At 48.8% G+C, this 21,870-nt stretch overlaps 4 protein-coding genes across 5 annotated transcripts in view; 2 read left to right on the forward strand and 2 right to left on the reverse strand.

The window, feature by feature from the left end:
* The window catches only part of LOC105984076 (leucine-rich repeat-containing protein 51), a 36,778-nt gene extending 36,061 nt beyond the window's left edge, over nucleotides 1-717 (forward strand). The window contains exon 6 of the mRNA XM_013014149.1: nucleotides 449-717. Within this exon, the coding sequence (XP_012869603.1) occupies nucleotides 449-590 (142 nt within the window). The 3' untranslated portion in view covers nucleotides 591-717. The remainder of the gene's footprint in view (nucleotides 1-448) is intronic.
* A 1,065-nt stretch (nucleotides 718-1,782) lies between these two features.
* Nucleotides 1,783-9,344, reverse strand: Lamtor1 (late endosomal/lysosomal adaptor, MAPK and MTOR activator 1). The gene is made up of 5 exons (XM_013014150.1): nucleotides 9,142-9,344; nucleotides 4,490-4,635; nucleotides 4,190-4,267; nucleotides 3,824-3,950; nucleotides 1,783-2,411 (listed from the first exon to the last, which is right to left on the reverse strand). Exons 1-5 carry the CDS (start codon nucleotides 9,181-9,183, stop codon nucleotides 2,319-2,321), a joined length of 486 nt encoding a protein of 161 aa, XP_012869604.1. The 5' UTR covers nucleotides 9,184-9,344; the 3' UTR covers nucleotides 1,783-2,318.
* Nucleotides 9,345-12,967: 3,623 nt separating this feature from the next.
* LOC105984075 (transmembrane O-methyltransferase) lies at nucleotides 12,968-16,130 on the forward strand. The gene is made up of 3 exons (XM_013014148.1): nucleotides 12,968-13,226; nucleotides 15,229-15,425; nucleotides 15,810-16,130. Exons 1-3 carry the CDS (start codon nucleotides 12,968-12,970, stop codon nucleotides 16,128-16,130), a joined length of 777 nt encoding a protein of 258 aa, XP_012869602.1.
* Nucleotides 16,131-16,960: 830 nt separating this feature from the next.
* Anapc15 (anaphase promoting complex subunit 15) lies at nucleotides 16,961-20,136 on the reverse strand. 2 transcript variants are annotated; one of them, XM_013013992.1, is made up of 6 exons: nucleotides 20,008-20,136; nucleotides 18,774-18,858; nucleotides 18,528-18,657; nucleotides 17,896-17,955; nucleotides 17,448-17,585; nucleotides 16,961-17,314 (listed from the first exon to the last, which is right to left on the reverse strand). In XM_013013992.1, exons 2-6 carry the CDS (start codon nucleotides 18,797-18,799, stop codon nucleotides 17,267-17,269), a joined length of 402 nt encoding a protein of 133 aa, XP_012869446.1. In that variant the 5' UTR covers nucleotides 18,800-18,858; nucleotides 20,008-20,136; the 3' UTR covers nucleotides 16,961-17,266. The 2 variants fall into 2 exon arrangements, with proteins under 2 accessions (XP_012869446.1, XP_012869448.1); XM_013013994.1 differs by having other exon boundaries at nucleotides 18,528-18,652; nucleotides 20,008-20,132.
* Nucleotides 20,137-21,870: the final 1,734 nt, after the last annotated feature.

Here is a 21,870-nt window from a genome sequence, read left to right on the forward strand (position 1 = left end):
TCAATCAATAAAAAGCTGGACATAATGGTCCACACTGTCATCCCAGCTATTCAGAAACATAAATATGGAGGATCACAGTCCAGGTCAGCCAGACAAAAAAGCAAAATCCTTCTCAAAAAGTAAACTATAAAGAATGGGCTGGGGATATGGCTCAAGGGAGATAGGTAGGATGCCTGCCTGCTAGCAAGCATGAGGCTGCGAGTTCAAAACTCTAAAATCCCTGTACCACCAAAAACAAAATAAAAAAAACTATTTTTCTGCCACACATGGACCTGGGAAAGAAGCTGCAGAACTTTAGTATTTCCTTTGCTATTAGAATGAATCCTCCCGTCTCCCCAAAACTATACATAAGTCCCTTCATTCCTTGCAATCAGGGGAGATAGCAACTGGAAGAGGGGGAGGGGATTCTGGTGGGGGGGCTGGCCCCCAGCCCGAGTCTTCCCCACAGGCAGTATGTGCTGTGCACCCTGCCCCGTATCACCACGTTCGACTTCAGTGGAGTCACCAAAGCAGATCGTACCACAGCTGAAGTCTGGAAACGCATGAACATCAAGCCCAAGAAGGTTCGGATCAAGCAGGATACACTGTGAGAGCCCCAGGACACCAGTAGTCAGTTACCTTGGTTTGACAATAAATGATTTGAGCTGTTCAGCAGATTAAAAGTCGCTGTGCCTTGTGGAGATGTTGTCTGTTATCTAGCAACTGCCAGTAGCTCCAATCTTACCACAGGAGTCAGGCAATTGAGGTAAAGGCCTGCTGCTTGGGACTCAGGAGTCCTAGGTTTACCACACAGCCATGGGGAACTTATCTGGACTCTTTAGCTTAGATATCATAGTCTACAACTTCTAAATTCTTCTGTGTGGCTACCCAGAGGCTTCCGTGATAGACCCAGAAAGATGGACAGTATATACTTCAGTCAGATCACAGTAGTTCCACTCTCTCCTGTTTTATATGTTGGGATTCTGGCCTAAAATTTCAGTAAGGCTGGGAATGTGGCTTATTGGTAGAGTGCTTGTCTAGCATGATGAAGCTCTGGGTTGATTCCTCAGTACCACAGTACCAGTGGTGTCCTGGCTCAAGTGGTAGAGTGCTAGCCTTGAGCAAAAGAAGCTCAGAGACAGTGCCAGGCCCTGAGTTCAAGCCCCAGGACTGGTCAAAAAAAAAAAAAAAAGATTTCTTTGGTAAGACCAATCTTCTGCTTAAAAACATTTGCTTTCTGGGGCTGGGAAGGTGGCTCAGTGGTAGAGCGCTTGCCTTGCATGCCTAAGGCCCTGGGTTCGATTCCTCAGCACCACATAAGCAAAAAGAAAAAAGCCAGAAGTGGCGCTGTGGCTCAAGGTAGAGTGCTAGCCTTGAGCTGAAGAGCTAAAGAGCTGAGGGACAGCACCCAGGCCCAGAGTTCAGGCCCCACGACCTGACCCAAAAAAAAAAAAAAAAAAAAAATTTGCTTTCTGAATCCCCATCAAGTGTTCCCAGCAGAACCTGTTTCCCATCCCTGCCCTCAGGGCTGCTGGTCATTCCACTGAGCCTGAGGCAGGGTCCCTAACTATCTCTGATTCAAATCCTCTAGGCTTTGACAGTTGGGAATGAACAAGAACAATGTTACCTAATCTAAGGTTACCCAGGCCTAGTCTCAGCTAAGACCTAGGAACCAGAACCTTTAATGCCTAGTTTTTTCTTTAATGCCCTGGGAAGATGTCCCCTCCCCACAACTCATTGCTCACAGATCAGAGTAACCAAAGGAAATAGGGTAGTAGGCAGGACAGAGGAGCTAAACCAGCACACAAATGAAATACTTTCTTTATCGAGGGTGACCAACAAAAACCAAAAAGACCAAACATGTAAAATCCAGGGTACTAGAAATACAAACTCAACTTACTCAAATTCAAGCTTATCTAGACCCTGGTCACAAACCCTAGTGAGGTGCTTTTGAGCACCAAGTTAGGGATGGGAACAGGAGTGAGTCTGAGGCCAAGAGAAAGGGTGAGAGGACCCCCTAGGTCCTCTGGTATTCACCCCTCCACAGTGGTATCTCTACCTTCCCAATGACTGAAGACCTACCAGGCCCTGTCTTCTTGGACCCTACCCCACCTTGGCCAGGGCTTTGAAGGCCAATCCCAAGCGGTTTTACCCTCCCTTGCTCCACCTCACTTGCTCAGGCTTCTAGCCTCACTCTCCTCCTCCTCCTCCTCCACATTCTTGTCCATGATTAGTTAGCAGGTTAGGGTACTGTATAAGCCACAGTGAGGCTAGGGTCCAGGAGAGGTGGGGTGGAGATGGGATGAAGAGAAGAGAAGAGCTGTCCAAGGATCCTCTCTTCACGGGATCCCAAACTGTACAACCAGCTCCTCTTTTGCATCCACACGGATCTGAGAAAGTGCACTGTAGGCATAAGCAGCTATCCTGGAGACCTGAGAAAGAGGGGAGGAGAAGAACAGCCATGTGAGGAGGGAGAGGGATCCAGGGGGAAGGAAGAATGGGATGGTTATAGGAGGAATGGCATAGATAAAAGGAAGGGATTACAGAGGACAGAAAACCATACAGTCAGGTACCAGGATGCATACTTATAATCCCACCATTCAGGAGGCTAAGGCAGGAACATCATAGGCTTACAAAGACCCTATCTCAAAACCCAAGGGTTGCTGGGCTCCAATGGCTCACACCTATCTATTCAGATCTGAGGAACAAGAAGCCAGCATAGGCAGCAAAGTCTGTGAAACACTTGATTTCCAATTAAGCACCAAGTGGGACTGGCTCAAGAGGTAGAGCAGTAGCCTAGAGACAAAAAGCTCAAGGAGGGGGGCTGGGAAGGTGGCTCAGTGTTAGATTGCTTGCCTTGCATGCATGAGGCCCTGGGTTCAATTCCTCAGCACCACATAAGCAAAAATAAAAAAGCCGTAAGTGGCACTGTGGCTCAAGTGGTAGAGTGCTAGCCTTGAGCTGAAGAGCTGAGGGACAGCGCCCAGGCCCAGAGTTCAGGCCCCACGACCGGACCCCAAAAAAAAAAAAAAAACAGCTCAAGGAGGGACTAGGAAGTTTGCTCAGTGGTAGAGTGCTTGCCTTGCATGCCCTAGGTTCCATTCCTCAGCACCACATAAACAGAAAAGGCCAGAAGTGGTGCTATAGCTAAGTGGTAGAGCATTAAGCCTTGAGCTGAATAGCTGAGGGACAGCATCGAGGCCCAGAGTTCAGGTCCCATGACTGAAAAAAAAAAAAAAAAAAAAGCTCAAGGAGAGTACCCAGGCACTGAGTTCAAGCCCCAGGACCAGCACAAAACAAAAAACTCCAAGGGCTAGGGATGCAGTTCATTGGTAGAATGCTTGCCAAGCATATGCAAGATCCTACATTCAGTCTCTAAAAACACCCACAAACAGAGGGCTGGGAAGGTGGTTCAGTGGTAGAGTGCTTGCCTTGCATGCTTAAGGCCCTGGGTTCGATTCCTCAGCACCACATAAGCAAAAAGAAAAAAAGCCGGAAGTGGCGCTGTGGCTCACAAGTGGTAGAGCACTAGCCTTGAGCTGAAGAGCTGAGGGACAGCTCCCAGGCCCAGAGTTCAGGCCCCACGACCGGACCCAAAACAAAAAACAAAAAATCAAAAACACCCACAAACATACACAGCCAAAGAGAGAGGCAGAGATGGGAAAGGCAGAAAAGAACAATCTAGAAGAATAAAGGTAGTGGGGAGAAACTGGAGAGGATTAACAAAAAGAAAGGGAATGGGCTAGGCCAGCGGGCTCCTCACTTCCTCTGAGGCAGGAGATGAATGTTTCTGTCACTATGGGCAGTATGGGAAGGGTGGAGTAGTCATGCTAGGGTTACTCACCTGCTGCAAGTCAGAGAAGGGGATGGGCTCGCTGGCCAGCACTTGATGGGGCTGGCTGGTGAGAGATGGTAGTGGTGGCAGCTTTTTCCAATGTGTGAGGCTGCTGCTTAGCACAGCCAAGCGGGTGCTGACCAACAGGAAGGAAATAAAGGGCAGTTAGGCCATAGTCCAATCCAGCCCACACAAGCCTCATTCCCTCAGGCCAGGGAACTCATTTTTACTCTGGGTTACACCTCCTTTAACCTGTACCCTACAGGGTGTCCTACTAGGACACCCAAGTGATTTGTTGTCAGTCTCTTGGCTATACACTAATGAAGCTGGAAATCGGTGGAGAAGAGGGGAGGGCCCTGGCTGGCCTGTGCTCACCTGTACTGCCTTGCCCGGTCCATGTATTCATGCTGCTCCATGCCCTGGGAGTCTGCAGCAGATACATCGATGATGTTGCTTTGGAGAGAGGAGATAAGAGAACAAGCATGACAGAAGCCTCAAGGACAAACAGGACTCACTGCTTTGTGCCAATGCCCCTAATGTCCCCACCTGCTGACTGAAGCAGGACAGAGTCCAGAGACACCTCTCACCACCCCCATATCTGGGGCTTGGGAGCCAGCATTCCAGCCCTGACTTGATCAGGGAGCTCTGTTACAGGCCTGGTCCTGTGACTCTCACCTGGCTGTCTTGGCGAGGATGGAGGAGAGCAGGGCCTGCTCATCTGTGCGAGCAGAAGGCAGGCTGTGGTAGTTAGGCTCAGCTCCATTGAGGGCTTTGGTTGGGGGACTACCAGGGTCCAGCAGCAGCTTCCTCTCCTCTCGGTCCTAGGAGAGGTAAGAAGTCAGCCCCAGGACCTTTCTACTTTTTTTCTTTTTTTTTGTCGGTCGTGGAGCGTGAGGGAGTTGAGGGCGCTGTCCCTCAGCTCTTCAGCTCACGGCTAGCACTCTACCACTTGAGCCACAGCACCATTTCCAGTTTTCTGGTGGTTAATTGGAAATAAGGGTTTCACAAACTTTTCTACCCTGGATGGCTTTGAATCGTGATCCTCAGATCTCAGCCTCTTGAGTTGCTAGGATTACAGGCATGAGCCACCAGCGCCCAGCCTTTCTACTTTTTTTTTATACTTTTGTAATGAATATCCAAAGTACCCAACTTTATGGGATATCAGATAATACTCTGCCTGCCCTTGGGAGCTCAGCAGAGGTAGTGGTCTGGAATGCAGAGAGGCACAGGCAGACATTAAGCAATAGCCCTGAAACTTCAAAAAACAGTCCCACACCTAGTGAAGGAACATTTGGGAGGGTAGAAGCAAGCAGAGTTGGGAAAATACCAACAAAGTTTAGTACAAATTTGTCATCCTTCATCTCCTGAACAAGGCCCTTCCAACAAGGCTGGCTGTCTGCAACCAAGATAGAAAGGCCCCAAGTGAGCAGGGGAAAGAAGCAAGCCTAACCTCATCAGAGCCATTTCTCAGATTATCTTGGGGCAGAACCCCCCGGCCTTTGGGTCACATACAAATGTGTTCCCTTCTTTAGAGCAGATCCTTTCTCTCAGGTGTTCGCCTTCCTGTCCTCCAGTGCTTTTTTCTTTTTTTTTTTTGTCGGTCGTGGGGCCTGAACTCTGGGCCTGGGCACCGTCCCTCAGCTATTCAACTCAAGGCTAGTGTTCTAACACTTGAGTCACAGCACCACTTCCGGCCTTTTCTGCTTATGTGGTGCTGAGGAATCGAACCCAGGGCCTCATGCATACAAGGTAAGCACTCTACAACTGAGCCACCTTCCCAGCCCTCCTCTAGTGCTTTGTATGTGACTCCTGGACTGCAAGAGTGAGTATGAACACTGGAGCTGTTCCCTCCCTTCCTAAATCATACCACTTTAAATGTGGCCTGAGTGACCTTTTATTTTTAGTAGTCCTGTTACTACTAGTAGCATGAACAATCACAACCTCCAGAACCAAACCAAGTGTCTCTAGTCCTATATAACTGTCTCTTTCCCTGTCTTGTTTCAGACTCTTGTTCTAATGTATTATTTTCTGGATGTAATTCTGCCTTGAACCACTCAAGTGCAAATCCCTGCTGGCTTTGTATCAATTGGATAAACTAACTTGCTCCACATCTTTCCAAGCCATAAAGCGCTTAGGACAAAGCTGAGGATGGGGAAGAGGGGAATCCTGGCTAAGACTGACTCACCAACCTTAAGTGCCAGATTACCAGATTTAATGCTCCCCTCAGGATGATCTCATTTTCTTTTTTTGCTGGTCCTGGGGCTTGAACTCTGGTTCAACTTCTTTTTCTCAAGGCTAGCACTCTACCACTTGAGGCAGAGTGCCACTTTCAGCTTTTTCTGTGTATGTGGTACTAGGGAATCAAACCCAAGGCTTCATGCATGTGAGGCAAGTACTCTACCACTAATCCACATTCCCAGCCTCTGTCTCAGTTTCTACCACAGACTTCCCTGTTGCAGGAGCATGCCCAAAACTTGCCTTACAGACGGCTGCTTCCTCTAGTCAGACCCAGCCTTTTCTTGCTCTTCCTCCTTCAATCCTGTGGCTGGAGTTACCAACCCATTTGCTCCAATTCACTATAGCATAAGAAGCCATAAGCTTCTGTCCCATTCCATCTAAACTCCCAGATACTTTGTCTTCCTTCTCACTATTAAAAGGCCAGAGAGACGAACTTGCTTGCCAAAGACGAAACTCTCTAAGGAAAGCTGGTTCATACTGAGGTCCTAGTTTGCTTCCTGTAATAGCAGTCCTTCCCCTAACCCTGCTGATGGTTTCTCCTCTTAGGGGTTCAAGAACAGGGTGGTTTCTCCTCTTAGGGGTTCAAGAACAAGGTTATCACCCTGAGTCCATAAGAGGCCTTGCTACCCCTTTGGTAGTAAAACAAATATCTCATAGCCAAAGCATGAGTGGAGCAAGGAGTAGATTGTCACACCAAAGCTTGCTCTTGAGTCAGGATTCACTGTGTACCTTAACACAGACTTTTTTTTTCCTTTTTGGTTGGTTGTGGGGCTTGAACTCTGGACTTGGGCCCTTTCCCTGTCCTCTTCAGCTCAAAGCAAGCACTCTACTGCTTGAGCCACAGCACCACTTCTGGTTTTCTAATGGTTTACTGGAGATAAGAGTCTCACGGACTTTCCTGTCTGGGCTGGCTTTGAACAGTGATCCTCAGATCTCAGCCTCCTAAGTAGCTAGGATTACAGGTGTGAGCCACCGGCACCCGGCTTTAGCACAGACTTATATGTAACCTTTCTATACTGACCACCTGGTCTCTGGACATAGCTAGAAGAGACAACTTGGCCGAACAAATAAGGCACATGACTTGGCAGCAGAACACCCCAGCTAGGGCACTTCTCAGGTTGGCCAACTCACTTAGCCTCTGTAAATTTTCCCTCACCTTTAGCTAGACATAATCCATATAACAGATGATTGGCAATGGGTCAAATGAGGTAACTGGAAAGGCTATGCTATGAAACTTAAAAACTCTTGCGGTTGGGAAGGTGGCTCAGTGGTAAAAGTGCTTGCCTTGCATGCATGAGGCCCTGGGTTCAATTCCTCAGCACTACATAAGCAAAAATAAAAAAGCCGTAAGTGGCACTGTGGCTCAAGTGGTAGAGTGCTAGCCTTGAGCTGAAGAGCTGAGGGACAGCTCCCAGGCCCAGAGTTCAGGCCCCACAACCGGAACTGTGGTTCAAAGCTAGCCTAGGAAAGAAACTCCCTGATACTCATCTCCAATAAATTACTCAGAAAAAGCTGGAAGTGGTGCTGGTAGAGCGAGCACAACAAGGCTCAGGCCCTGAGTTCAAGCCTCAAGATCAGCAAAATAAAAGACAGCTGGGAATGTGGTTTAATGGTAGAGTGATTGCCTAGCACGCATGAAGCCCTGGATTCCTCAGTACCGGGGCTGGGATGGTGGCTCAGTGGTAGAGCGCTTGCCTTGCATGCATGAGGCCCTGGGTTCGATTCCTCAGCACCACATAAGCAGGAAAAAAAAGCCGGAAGAAAGAGCTGAGGGATGGTGCCCAGCCCCAGAGTTCAGGCCCACGACTGGACCCAAAACAAACAAAAAAACAATTCCTGGGGCTGGGAAGGTGGCTCAGTGGTAGAGTTCTTGCCTTGCATGCCTGAGGCCCTGGGTTTGATTCCTCAGCACCACATAAGCAAAAAGAAAAAAAAAGCCGGAAGTGACACTGTGGCTCAAATGGTAGAGCGCTAGCCTTGAGCTGAAGAGCTGAGGGACAGCGCCCAGACCCAGAGTTCAGGCCCCACGACCGGACCCCCCAAAAAAAAAATTCCTCAGTACCATATACACAGAAAGATCCTAAAGTGATGCTGTGGCTCAAAATGGTAGAGCGCTATCCTTGAGCAAAAAGTTCAAGGACAGTGTCCAGGTTCCGAGTTCAAGGCCCAGGACTAGTAAAAATAAATAAATAAAAGACTGCGAGCTACCAGATGAGACTATTTTACTTGCCTCTGTGCTTACTGTGTAAAAAAAAAAAAAAGCTGAGTGTCCAGCAGCTTGAAAGTTCACCCTTGGAAAGATCTCCTCCTCAAGGGTGATCAAGCCAGGCAGGGAAGGAATTGAAGGGTGGAGAGTAGTGAGACTGTATGAAGGGGAAGAGAGAATTTAAAAACAGGACACGGACACATCTCCAATATAGCCTTTCACGCGTTTTTAAGGCAAGCACTGTTTAGAGGAACCTTCAAGCACCCTCAAGGGTCTGAAGAGAAGACAGGACAACTCAGAACCAAGTAACTTTCCCCAGCCAATTTATTTTTCCCTAACAGCCAAAACTACCTTCGAGTTAATGCTTCCCCAACAAATGCCCACACATCCTGATGTCCTCGCTGCATTCTTAAATTCAGTAGCCAAACTCCAATGCCATCAACTCCGACATCGAAGCAGCGGTGACTTTATGTCTCTGACTCTTGATTCATTTAAGTAGACTTAGAGCCTCAAGTTTACCCACCTCTACAATGGATTCGCAAACCCCGCTAATACAGCAAACGAGGTGGGGGGAGTACTTCCCAGGGACCTAGGCAGGGAGTCCAGAACAGACTGGGGACAGGGGAGAATAAAGGGGAGTTGGCGAGTGAGATATCCGGCTGCCTGCATTACCCCAGGAGAGGAGTGTAGACCTGGAGCTTTAATAGGCTAGCCAAGCTTGGCGTTCCCCCCCGCCCCCCCCCCGCTCCCGTAGTCTGTCCCCTTTAGGCCTCCGTACTCGGTGAGCTCTGCAGTCCGTCTACTCTCTGTAGGTTTTTTTCCTCCTAGGCCCCAAGCGCCCAAGAGTCGTAACCCTCACTCCCGAGCCCCGTGTGCCGCGCACCTGGTCCGAATCCTCGTTCTCGCTGCTGTAGCAGCACCCCATGGCCGGGGTCGGGCCGGGCGCTCAGGCGGCGCCGTGGAGGGACGGTGTCCGTCAGGAGCCCTTCCGGTCACATGACCCGCGGCCGTCGCTCGCCAGCAGACACCCGCTCCCCTCCCCCAGTTTACCCAGTCCCGGAGCCGCAGAGGCGCCGCTGCCAAACCCCGACTTCCGGCCCCGCCTCTAGTCACGTGGACAACACCAACCAATAGAGAAGGTGCACCCTGCGGGCCGCGGCAGAACACGTGATGCGAAGGAAGGGAGGGGCCTATCACATGACTCTCATCTTCCCAGTTGCCTGCTTGTTTTGCAGTACCGGCGGATTGGGTTTATCCCTCCGCACTTGATTCGCACCCTCAGCCCACCTAGTTCCTGAGCGCGAGTTCTCTCCACCATAGTGGCCCTCTTGTGAATTTGTGCGTAGTGATCACACACCTTTTTAGTCCAGTGAGCAGAGCCGTCCCAAATGTTATGACCTGTTCCATACACCACGTGAAGAGCGCGCGCGCACACACACACACACACACACACGACGCCCGCCGGACACACACACACACGCCCGCCGGACACACACACACACACACGCCCGCCGGACACACGGACACACACACACACACGCCCGCCGGACACACACACACACGCCCGCCGGACACACACACACACACGCCCGCCGGACACACACACACGCGCCCGCCGGATGCTCGATGCCTTAGTCCGCGAGTAGATTGGGCCTTCTTCCTTACATAAGCTGAAAAAGCACCACGTCTCGACCTCCTTGCTCACGGGCTTTTGCCTTCAGTCTTGAGTTTTTACAGCAGCCATTGAAATCTAGCACGTAAAGATGCCCATCCAGTCTCTTCCCATATCTCCCTTGTCCATGGACACAGTTCCAAGTTATATATTGTCTGGAAACTCTCTCATTCTATGGCAATGAGGTGGAGTGACACAGGGAAATATGTGACAGTTTTGTGAGTGACATCCTGTACTTTGCACCTGTGGCCTGGGATACTTTCCTCCCCCTTAGTGAGAGCAAGTGTGTTTTGGGGATGTATATGATGTGTAGTTCTCTTTCCCCCCCTCGCCCGCTTCCCCCCCTCCACCACTACACCCCCTCTCCAGTCCTGGGGAAAAGTCTGGGCTTGGGCACTGTCCCTGAGCTTATTTTGCTCAAGGCTAGTACTCTACCACTTGAGCCACAGCACCACTTCGGCTTTTTCTGTTTATGTGGTACTGAGGAATCGAACCCAGGGCTTCATGCATGCCAGGCAAGCACTCTACCCCTGAGCCACATTCCCAGCCCTAATGTGTACTTCTGATTGTCTTCTCTGACCCAATTCTGTATCTCTAATTCTATCTGCTTAATCCTGATATACTACCATTCGCTCAAGTATTAAATCCGTAAGTATTTACTATTACATGCCACCCAATATTCTATCTGAATAGACAGCCACTCAGAAAACTGCAAATAACTTGTATCCACGGAAGCATCTAACCTAGTGATCACAGGACCTATATTCTCTTGTTCCTGGGCCAGTTTCTTCTACCAAACTTGGAGTTCTTGGAGGACAGGAAGACACTAGACTGTTCTGTTACCCAAGCCTTAACACTTGCTTAGAGAAATTTGAATTTTGAATTGAGTAAGTTACAATCTCTCCACTACTATGGCTCAGACTAACCCTTATGCCCTGAACCAAGGGACTGAAGAAGAGACCAGCCCTAGAAGCACTTGTTTCTCATCAAATCGAGATGCTGGGGCTGGGAAGGTAGCTCAGTGGTAGAGCACTTGCCTTGCATGCATGAGGCCCTGGGTTCAATTCCTCAGCACCACATAAGCAAAAAGAAAAAAGCTGGAAGTGGCACTGTGGCTCAAGTGGTAGAGCGCTAGCTTTGAGCTGAAGAGCTGAGGGACAGCGCCCAGGCCCAGAGTTCAGGCCCCACGACCGGACCCAAAAAAAAAAAAACCAAAGCAAAGCAAAAAAAGACTCTGGAGTTCTGTGCATATGTGTGTGTGTGTGTGTGTGTGTGTGTGTGTGTGTGTGTGTGTGGTGGTGTTTTGCCAGTCCTGGACTTGAACACAGGGCTTGGGCACTGTCTCTGAGCTTCTTTTGCTCAAGGCTGCCACTCTACCACTTGAGCCAAAGCACCACTTCTGGCTTTTTCTGTTTATGTTGTACTCAGGAATTGAACCCAGGGCTTCATACGTGCTAGGCAAGCACTCTACCACTATGCCACATTCCCAGTCCAAGAGTTGTTTCGGGGGATTTCTTTTTTAGTTTTTGTCATGGGGGAAAGGTGTTTGTTCTTTTTGTGGTATTGTGGGTTTGAACTCAAGGCCTTGGGCCAAGAGCTCAATTACCCCAGCCCTTCTGTTAAGATTTTTTAAGGGTAGGCAGCAGCTTGAGCTTGTCCCTAGTTCTGGTAACTTGAACTGCAAGTCTCAGGTAACAATAGCAGCTTCAGCATCAATAATTGAAAGCAGATACAGCCTCCTGTCTCAGGGTTATTTCCTTCAAAGACTTCACCTCCTGTCCTGTTCTACCATCTTCCCTAAGCAAGAGTCTGCAGTCCAGGTAAGTAGAGCCCTTGAGCTTCCAGCCAGGTAAGCAGGGTCTTATGGGTCCTTAACATCAGTTCACGTCCACCACCACTCACCTATTCATATCGTAACACTCTCACTCCTTGTTTGTCCTATACCAAGGAGGCCTACCAGGTCACATGAGGGATGGTCTAGGATATGGGAGAGGAGAGGGAAACCATCCCCCTTAGTGAGGGAAGCATGTGGTATGTGGATATGTATGCATATAAATTGAATCATAAAGGAAATTCTGTGAGCACAGGGGAAGAGGGGGATTCAATAGAGGGGATATAGGTCTGGAGAACAAGTACAGAATCAAGAACTCTTTCCACCTACAGGGACAACTCCTGAGGTGGGAAAGATGGTATCCTAAGGCCTATTGTTTTATTTTTGGAGACAGTATATGTAGTTCAGGTTGGCATCAATTTCAAGATCCTCTTCCCTTTGCCTCCAAATACTGGGACTACAGGTGTGCACACCATATCAGGCCTATGTAGGGTGTTTTTGTTGCTTTTTACTGAGATTGAGTATATCAGTGAGGGGTTTCTGACTACACAACGTAGTATGAATAATGGGTCAGAGAAGACCAGTTAGACAGGGACTATGGAGAGGAAATGCCAGGAAAAACTGATGAAAGGAAATATAAAGAAGAGGTGACATTAGGAGAAAAGAGAAAAGCGCTGGGAGAACAATGTGTAGATGGATCCAAAGGCCAATACCCTGCCTAATGTGGACAGTATGGAATCCTAAAAAAGCACATAGGCTGGGCTGGGAATGTGGCTTAGTGGTAGAGTGTGTGCCTAGCATGCATGAAGCCCTGGGTTTGATTCTTCAGTACTTCATACACAGAAAAAGCTGGAAATTGTGTCATGGCTCAAGTGGTAGAGTGGTAGCCTTGAGCAAAAGAAGCTCGCGAACAGTGCCCATGTCCTGAGTTCAAGCCCCAGGGCTGGCAAAAAAAAAAAAAGTACAAAGGCTGGGAATCATCCAATCTAGACTCAAATCCCAGTTGTAGTATGTGACTGCTCAAAAAACAGCCTTTTCTGAACCATGGTTTATAAATAAGAACACAGTAATTTCTACTAATGAAGGCTGCAAAGATGACAGACACTCTGTGCATCACCTCTCTAACAGTTTTTTAAAAAGCAAGGGAAAAAATAGTGGAGGTGGATCTTCCTGTCTCCCTCTACCCCCAGGGTCCAGGTACAGACCATGTCCCCTGCTATTGCACTGGCGTTCCTACCACTGGTGGTGACATTGCTGGTGCGATACCGGCACCACTTCAAGTTGTTGGTGCGCACAGTCTTGCTGAGGAGCTTCAGAGACTGCCTGTCAGGACTGCGGATTGAGGAACGGGCCTTCAGCTATGTGCTCACCCACGCCCTTCCTGGGGACCCTAGCCACATCCTCACTACTCTGGACCACTGGAGCAGCCACTGCGAGTACCTGAGCCACATGGGGCCTGTCAAAGGTCAGTTCCCCCTTCCCTAATCTTCTGCTTCAGGAAGTACTCCTAAGAAGGTAGAGGAAGTTCTGAGATCTGGCTGTGTCTTAGTACTGGATGAATTGTACAGGTTCATGTCCATTTTTATTCTTGTTCTTCCCTGGAAATAAGGGGTCTTGACTAAGTCATTCATTCCCCCAGCAAACATCTATTGCCACCTCTTTTGCATGAGGCAGCTGCTAAGGAAAGGAGGCAGAGGCTACAGAGAAGTGCCAGACAAATGCTGACTTGAGGGAGCACAGAATCTAGGGGAGGGGCTGGGAATGTGGCGTAGTGGTAGAGTGCTTGCCTCTCATGCATGAAGCCCTGGGTTTGATTCCTCAGTACCACATAAACAGAAAAATGCTGAAAGTGGCACTGTGGCTCAAATGGTAGAGCACTAGAGCTTTGAGAAAAAGAAGCTCAGGGACAGTGTCCAGGCCTTGAGTTCAAGCTCCAGGACTGACGAGTGAGAGTAAGAGAGAGAGAGAGAGAGAGAGAGAGCGCCAGGTGCTGGTGGCTCATGCCTGTAATCCTAGCTACTCAGGAGGCTGAGATCTGAAAATCACAGTTCAAAGCCAGCCCAGGAGGAACGAACGTCCATGAGATTCTTATTTCCAATAAACCCCAGAAGTGGTGCAGTGGCTCAAGTGGTAGAGCGTTGTTAGCCTTGAACTGAAGAGCTCAGGGACAGCACCTAAGCTCAGAGGTCAAGCCCCACCACACACACACACACACACACACACACACCCTAGGGGGACACACACACACACACACACACACACACACACACACACCCTAGGGAATAACATAGCTTTTTTAGTAACTACTTGTGTCTAAGTCTTCCTTACCACAGCAATGTCCACACGATTCAGGATAACTATCTACTTAACTATTTATCTCAGTCTCATAGTTTTCAGCACAAGGGCTTTAGCTTTATTTAAACTCATCCAATTCTAAGATCAGGCACATTCAATGAACAGGCCACAGGGAAGAGCTTAGAGCTGTAGCTGGGAAGCTAAGATTTGATCTGGTCCAAGAAGATCCTGAATACCAAGTTCAGTCCCAAATGCCTTTAGGATCATGACAGCTAGCTTGACAGGGTTAAATCTGAGGCAGATTTCTACACTGGACTAGGTCCATGAGAAGCAGGACCCCAGCTCGGTGGGAGCTGTAGGAAGGCAGATAGGAATCTCAAATCACTTTTCATCAAGGGCCCTATATCCATTTCTGTTACAACCCACCTTGTGCCTCTTAACCCGCAGCCGCCAACCAGGAGTGAGGTAGTAATGGAGACCAGACCAGAGCATGGAATTTAGATTTGGGTATCAAGGGACTTGTAGCCTCCTGCCAGCTTCAGAACCCAAGGTTCCATTAACCAAGGTTTTTATTGGTTTCCTATAGGGAAGCATGTGCAGAAAGTAAGATTTAAACGTGTGACAATATTTTATATACAAGTGGTAGGAGAACACTTTTTCTTGTGAATGACAGCTAAGCAGTAAACAGCTTATAATTTGCATAACTCTTAGTCTGCCCTCAAGCTTCCACGCAGTTTAGAGTGGAATTAACCCACATCCAGGATAGACTTGAATTCCTGTTTAGTTAAGACTGACTGACCTTTCCATGAAGCTCTCAGTGTTCTGAGAGTATGGTGGGAGAAGGCTTTACAAACTCCCAATCCTATAGCCGGGCGCTGGTGGCTCATGCCTGTAATCCTAGCTACTCAGGAGGCTGAGATCTGAGGATCAAGGTTCAAAGCCAGCCCGGGCAGGAGAGACTGTGAGACTCCTATCTCCAATAAATCACCAGAAAACCGGAAGTGGCACTGTAGCTCAAGTGGTAGAGCGCTCGTCTTGAGCTGAAGAGCTGAAGGACAGCACCCAGGCCCAGAGTTCAAGCCCCATGGCCGACAAAAAAAAAACAAACTCCCAATCCTTTTGGGTCTCACAGCTTGGCTTTTCAGGCTCTCACACATTTCCTTACCCCACAGGTCAGATCGTGATGAGGCTGGTGGAGGAGAAGGCCCCTGCTCATGTGCTGGAGTTGGGCACCTTCTGTGGTTACTCCACATTGCTTATTGCTCGTGCCCTGCCCCCTGGGAGTCGCCTTCTCACTGTGGAACGTGACCCACGCACGGCAGCAGTGGCTGAAAAACTCATCCGCCTGGCTGGCTTTGATGAGCACATGGTCAGCATCCCCATCTCCCCAACTCTGATCCCTTCTGTCATCCCCAGGCCTTGTCTTAGCCAGACCTTCTTTGTGGGAAACTCCAGTTCCACTTAGGTAACTGTGATCTTGGAGGGTACATGACTTCCTACCTTCCTGCCCCCCAAGTCATTTACACTTCTTTCCTTCTGGATGACAAAACCAGCAGCTAATTGTTTTCAGAATCTTTATTAGTTCCTTGTTAGCTACATGACCTTCAGCTAATGCATGTGCCCTCTGAAGCTCAGCTTCTTTGTGGAAATGGAAATCACAATATTGGTCTGCACATCTTGAGTTCTGGACTTCTTGGGCCTGAGAGGAAAGCATTTCCCTCCCACCCTCACTCCAGCTCTTCTCTCCCTACAGGTAGAGCTCATCACAGGCAGCTCAGAGGAAGTGATCCCCAAACTAAGAGCTCAACACCAGCTGAGCCGGGCAGACCTGGTGCTCCTAGCACATCGGCCTCGATACTACTTGCGGGACCTGCAGCTGCTGGAGGCTCATGCGCTGCTGCCAGCTGGTGCCACTGTGTTGGCTGACCACGTGCTCTTCCCTGGTGCACCCAGATTCCTACAGTATGCTAAGAGCTGTGGCCGCTATCGCTGCCGTCTCCACCATACTGGTCTTCCAGACTTCCCTGCCATTAAGGATGGCATAGCCCAGCTCACCTATGCTGGACCTGGCTGAGGTCCAGGACCAGGGGTATTTTCTGATGCACCCCATCCCCACCCAAGAAAAGACCTCAGAATATCCCTTTCCCTTCCTGTTTGGAAACCAATACAAGCGAGGCTCAGGGCTAAAGAGGTTCTCTTCCCAACTTTGCCCCTTTCAGCCTCCATATGACCTGAAGTGTCAATCTTTTTTTTTTTTTCCCGCCAGTCCTAGGGCTTGAACTCAGGGCCTGGGTACTGTCCCTGAGCTTCTTTTGCTCAAGGCTAGCACTCTACCACTTGAGCAACAGTGCCACTTCTGGCTTTTTCTGTTTATGTGGTACTGAGGAATCAAACCCAGGGCTTCGTGTATGGTAGGCAAGCACTCTACCACTAAGACACATCCCAGCCCTGAGGTATCAATCTTATCAGGCTGTTTAGTCCTCCTAACTTCCTCCTCAAGCCATGGACTGCAAGCAGGATGCTTGAGCTCCCAACCTACCTCTATCAATAATTTGCTTGGTGATACCATAGGAGTCTCCTGCCTTGCTCTGAGATTTAATTTACTATCTTCACATAGGACCCCTAGCTCTAGGCCTTAGAAAGCCTCCCCTCCTCAGCCCATCCATTTTGGGCAGGATCATAGAAAACAGCAGACAATGAAAAAAAAAAAAAAACATGCAGGAATAGCTGGGTAAAAACTGGACCAAAGGAAATGGTACAGGAGCCTAGACTTAGGCTCCCCAACCAGAGTCCACCCGACCCATTAGATTTGCTTGCTCTCCCTTCAACACCACCTACCCAATGCCCAAGGAAGATGTGGATTCCTTGGGACACCATCAACAAATAGGGAATAGACATGGGGGGAAAAAATCAGTCCTGTGTCTTTATTAAAGAGGGCTAATAAGGGGCAAGACCTGGCAACAAAGGGGTGAGGTACTGGCCAGGATGGTAGGGCAGAGTGGGGCTCAGACTCTGGGGATTCAAGAGCAGAATGATGGCCTGGGAGGGGCCAAGGAGACCGAGACCAAGTCCTGGTAGCAGCTGAGGAAGTGACCAAGAGTGAGCCTTCAGGCACCAGGGCCATCAGATGGTTTTGTGGGTTGGAGCTGGAGGTGCACAGTAGGTTAGGCTGGCTTGCAATCTCCCTGAGGCCATCTTGCCTTGCTCTACCTAGATCATCCACTGGTCTTGATCTTGTTCATTGCCTTCCATGTCCACCTGGAGAGGAGGCTGGGTGTGGGTGGGGAGGGGCCTCAGCCAGCCTCAGCTCCAGATCCTGTCCCCAGATGGATCCAGAGTGTCTGTACCTTTTGGCTATCAGGGACAGGGGCACAGGTACACTCCCACCTACCTCATTGACCTCTCCATCATCAGGTGACTCATTATAGTCATTCATCTCATCCATATCCTGCATGTCCTCATCATCCTCCGAATCCTCTTCACTGTCTTCATCATCTTCATCATCCTCCTCTTCCTCATCATCATAGTGCTGATGGGGCAGGAGAGAGCCTGTAGGTGCCTCAGGGCCACCTGGACCACTTTAAGAGCTGTCCCACTTCCAAGGGCCTTCTTCATTCTGACCCTGTCTTCATACGCCCCAGTCTGGCAGGCTGGTAGGTGATCTGTAGGACCTTAGTAAGAGGCCAAATGCCCACTCCCTCCCTTAACCACTACTGTCTGGTCTTCACCCAGACTGGGAACCACAACTGCTCTGAGTCAGAGGCAGAACATTCAGAATTAGACCAGAACTCGGCTCTACCCCAAGTCTCACCAAGGCCCCACTTGCTGGAGCCACTCACCTCTGAGGCTGGCTTGCCAATAGGTACCAGGTTGTTGTCTTTCTCTGCAATGCTTTGGAGCTGTGGGCAAGAGATAGGGGAGAGCAGGACCAAAGCAGAACAGTCAGAAGCATGGAATTGCCTCACTACACCTCCAAGAACAACCATAAGTGTTAGAAACTTTCTCCCAGTTCTCAGGACTAGTTGATTGCTTACTTTCCTATTATCCACTATTTATAAAATTGATTTAACTACATAAACTCTCTGGGCCTTGGTTTCTTCATATAATTATGGTAAGGACGAAATGAGAGATGTAGTTTAGAACACAGCATTTTTTAAGTCCTCAAAAGTAGTTAATCAAGCCCCACGACCGACCAAAAAAAAAAAAAGATGAAAAAAAAAAAAGTAATTACTAATAAACTTGGGCTTTAGGGAAAAGGTCTTGAGCTGAGTGTCAATACTTTACCTAGCCCAGAAGTCCCTAACAAATTAGGATATCACAAAGATGAGAAACACGGCCTCCGAATCACCCCGGCTGACTCCCTGGGCACAACGTTCTTTCAGAATAGGTCTCCAGAGTACAGCTGGGTCATGGGGCACAGTGTGTGTGTGTGTGTGTGTGTGTGTCTGTGCTGTGTTAAATCTTCACTCACCCAGGCCTGATGTTGCTGTTCCTGCTGCTGCAGCTCAGTTTCTTCCACACAGGGTCGATCCAGATTAAACCACAGTGTCTCAGTCACACGGGGGAAGAGTGAGGGGAACAAAGTGGACATGGCTCCTAGACTGAGGGGAAGGATCAAGTGAATGTGTTTGTTTTTATTTGGTTGTAATTTGACTTAGGGATGGGGTGGAGTGGAAGGTAGCAGACAAGCAGTCCTTCCATTTGGCATCAGACAGACCTGGATTTGAGTCCTTGCTCCACCATTTACTAGCTGCTTGACTTTGGCCAAGTCACTTAACCTCTCTGGGCCTCAGTTTCCTCATCTGTAAAATGGGGATAATAAACAATTATACCATCCTCAAAGTTATTCTAATAATTAAGTAAAAAAAATGAATAAAGCTGTAGGCTGCTCAAGGAGGAAAGAGACTGGGAGCCAAGTGTAGAGATGGAATCCAGAATACAGACTGGCATTATAAAGTTACACACAATTAGAGGTAGCAGGGCTCTCCTGAAATTATGTTTATGCCCTCCAAATCCTAAAGTTTACATATTGCTCCTTTGTGATCACCCATACCACATTCATTCAGTGATGAAAAAAAAAAAAGGATATGTTAACCATCTCTTTCATTAACCATGGTCAATTCTGTAGGGGTTGGGGAAGTGAGGTCTGCCCCAAGTACAAGCAGGGTTCAGTAAGACATTTTAGAAGGCATGGCCAAATGGATGATTGAATGGAGGAACTAACATATACGAGAACAAGTAAAATCAGCTTTTGTGGGCGTTAAGTTGCTGACCAAGAGGGTCCCAATCTGTGACCTTCAGCTCAACCGACAGGAAACAGAGAGGTTTTAGATCACACAGTGGATCAGGACTTAGAACTGGCGCAGGGGCGGGATCCAGGCAACGGCACTGGAGAAAGAAGCAAAGCAAGGATCTCTGTCTAGTCCAGGAGCCTAATTCATTTGGTCGACCCAGGACCAGCGGCGGCCGCAAACGGCCAAATCTTCCCAGCCTGGGTAACAGGCGCAATAGCGCCTACCCTCACAACCTCGAGGAAATGACAGGCCGGACAGCTTTCATCCTAAAACCCAACCCACTTCCCTAAAGCCACCGCCTATTCTTTGCTCATTATGATAATGACTGTGAGGTTGACCAACGGGAAGAAGGCGGGGGCGGGACTCGCACAGGAATTTGTCCTTATACAGTTGCTAATCGTGAATGGGCGGGATCTAGATAGAGCCAATTAGATGAAAGAAATGCTGGGTGACAGAAAGTGACACCAATGAATGACGGGTCTTGTGTGATGGGGTGGGGCTTAGTCTCGAGGAAGCGGCCAATGAGCAGGAGCACGTTAAGGGCAAAGGAGTCTTAACATGGAGCTCTAAAGAGGCGAGTCTAAGAAACTAGTTTTCTCTGGGGAAAGGAAAAAAGAAAGGGGAAGGAGATCCCCCCAGCCTTGCTTCTGTACTTACCGCGCCGGGAGGCGGCAGCCGGCGGCGACCCGGAAGCGCTTCACCTGTTCCGAGCGGAAGAACCCACCAGAATCCGGGACCCACCAAACGCATGCGTCCTACGTCTCCTTTTGTTTCCCGCTCCCGCCCACATGACCGGACGTGACGTCAAGTACCTAGCTACTTGGGGAAGGAAATTTGTCGCGACTACCTATTGGCCCCGCCTTGAATCTCAGCCAATCGGCCTCTCCATCCGGGCTTCTCAGCGCTCGATTTAACCCCGCCCTTCCACCGCAATGCGCGCGCTAATGCCTTAAAAAATGGCTGCTTTGGAAGGGGTTCGGTGGCTCATGCGTTTAGTCTGAGATACTAAGGAGGCAGAGCCCTGAGGATCAAGGTTCGATGCCAGTCCACACAGAAAAGGCCTTTTGAGACTCTTGACCACATCAACAAAGAAGGGGGGCTGTGGCTAAAGTGGTAGAGTGCCAGCGTTGAGCAAAAGAAACTCAGGGACAATGCCCAGGCCCTGAGTTCAAGCCCCAGGACCGGCTCTAACATAAACCAACAATGATAACTTATTTATTTATTGTCGGCCGTGGGGTTTGAACTCTGGGCCTAGGCACTGTCCCTGAGCTCTTCAGCTCAAGGCGAGCGCTCTACCACTTGAGCCACAGCGCTCTTGCTGTTTTTCTGGTGGTTAATTGGAGATCTGTTTCACAGACTTAACTGCCCAGGCTGGCTTTGAACCGCGATCCTCAGATCTCAGCCTCCTGAGTATCTAAGATTACAGACATGAGCCACTGGCCTTCGGCTAACGATGATAACTTAAAAGGGCTGCTACCAACCTTTCTTATAAATGTTCTGTCTTGTCCCAGGAATATTTGCTCCAAAATCACCCTGTCCTGTCTGTCGCCTTTCAGACTTTGCTTCTCTTTTATTTTTATTGTTTATGTGGTACTGAGGGATTTAACCTAGGGCCTCATGCATGCTAGACAAGCACTACCACAAAGCCATATTCCTAGCCCCTATTCCCAGTCTTTCTCTTTTGAGCACATTTTTCCTGATTTTCCCCCCTCCCCCGTGTGTGTGTGTGTGTGTGTGTACTTTTTTTTTTGCTGGTCTTGGGGCTTGAACTCGGCCTGGGCACTGTCCCTGAGCACACTGTCTCTGAGCCACAGTGCCATTTCTGGCTTTTTGTGCTTATGTGGTACTGAGAAATCAAACCCAAGGCTTCATGCATGGTACTCGATATTGAACCTAGTAATTTCCACATGGTAAGTATGAGCTACTTTGCCAGCACATACTCATTTTTTTATGTATGCCTTGAACAAAAATTATACACACACATACATATATGTACAGTATATTCCAAGTATATTCCTTCAGTATAGTCTAAGCTCTGCTGCAAGTTGGGGATGAATCTATAAACACTGTCCACTGTTCACAAAGACCCCAAAATTTCATAAGGGAAGCCAAATCCTGCAGACCCTGTGTGGACTCATTGGGTGATTAGGGTTGCCTGTCCAGTTCTGACATCAGGGATTATGTACAGGCTTGAGGAACTAGTCGGTCTCAGACACAGTATTCTGATGCTTGGAGAACTCAGTTGCCCTCTTTATAGACTTGGAACAAGTCAGGTCAGCCTGTTTACTTCTTCCACTCCTTCTATTGATGTCTGTTCTTGCCTCTGACACAGATTTTCCTTCCCAAATCCCCATGCCTTCTAGTAAAAGAAGTTTTTCAATCAACTACTGCAAAACTCTACTAAGCCCTTTTCAGGGCCAGCAACCACCCACTGTTCTACTTCTGTCCAGACCAGAGATGTTTAAACTGTAGCCAGTCCTCTGCACTCAGTTTCATCTTAACTGGCAGCATAATCTACCT

This window comes from Dipodomys ordii, unplaced genomic scaffold (assembly GCF_000151885.1).
Source record: "Dipodomys ordii isolate 6190 unplaced genomic scaffold, Dord_2.0 Scaffold22, whole genome shotgun sequence".
Lineage (NCBI taxonomy): Eukaryota > Metazoa > Chordata > Mammalia > Rodentia > Heteromyidae > Dipodomys > Dipodomys ordii.

Bases quoted from the DNA above. Each gene is read 5' to 3' on its own strand.
- Lamtor1 (XM_013014150.1), bottom strand. From the start codon at position 9,183: ATGGGGTGCTGCTACAGCAGCGAGAACGAGGATTCGGACCAG. The intron at 4,268-4,489 runs GTGAGAGTCACA...CTCTCTCCAAAG, and splicing joins ATCCTCGCCAAGACAGCCAG to CAACATCATCGATGTATCTG. The intron at 2,412-3,823 runs GTGAGTAACCCT...CCTCTTTCTCAG, and splicing joins CCTTCTCTGACTTGCAGCAG to GTCTCCAGGATAGCTGCTTA.
- LOC105984075 (XM_013014148.1), top strand. From the start codon at position 12,968: ATGTCCCCTGCTATTGCACTGGCGTTCCTACCACTGGTGGTGACATTG. The intron at 13,227-15,228 runs GTCAGTTCCCCC...CTTACCCCACAG, and splicing joins CCACATGGGGCCTGTCAAAG to GTCAGATCGTGATGAGGCTG. The intron at 15,426-15,809 runs GTCAGCATCCCC...CTCTCCCTACAG, and splicing joins CTGGCTTTGATGAGCACATG to GTAGAGCTCATCACAGGCAG.
- Anapc15 (XM_013013992.1), bottom strand. From the start codon at position 18,799: ATGGTGGAGCAAGGACTCAAATCCAG. The intron at 17,586-17,895 runs GTGAGTGGCTCC...CTGCCCCATCAG, and splicing joins TTGGCAAGCCAGCCTCAGAG to CACTATGATGATGAGGAAGA. The intron at 17,315-17,447 runs GTAGGTGGGAGT...CCTCCTCTCCAG, and splicing joins ATGATGGAGAGGTCAATGAG to GTGGACATGGAAGGCAATGA.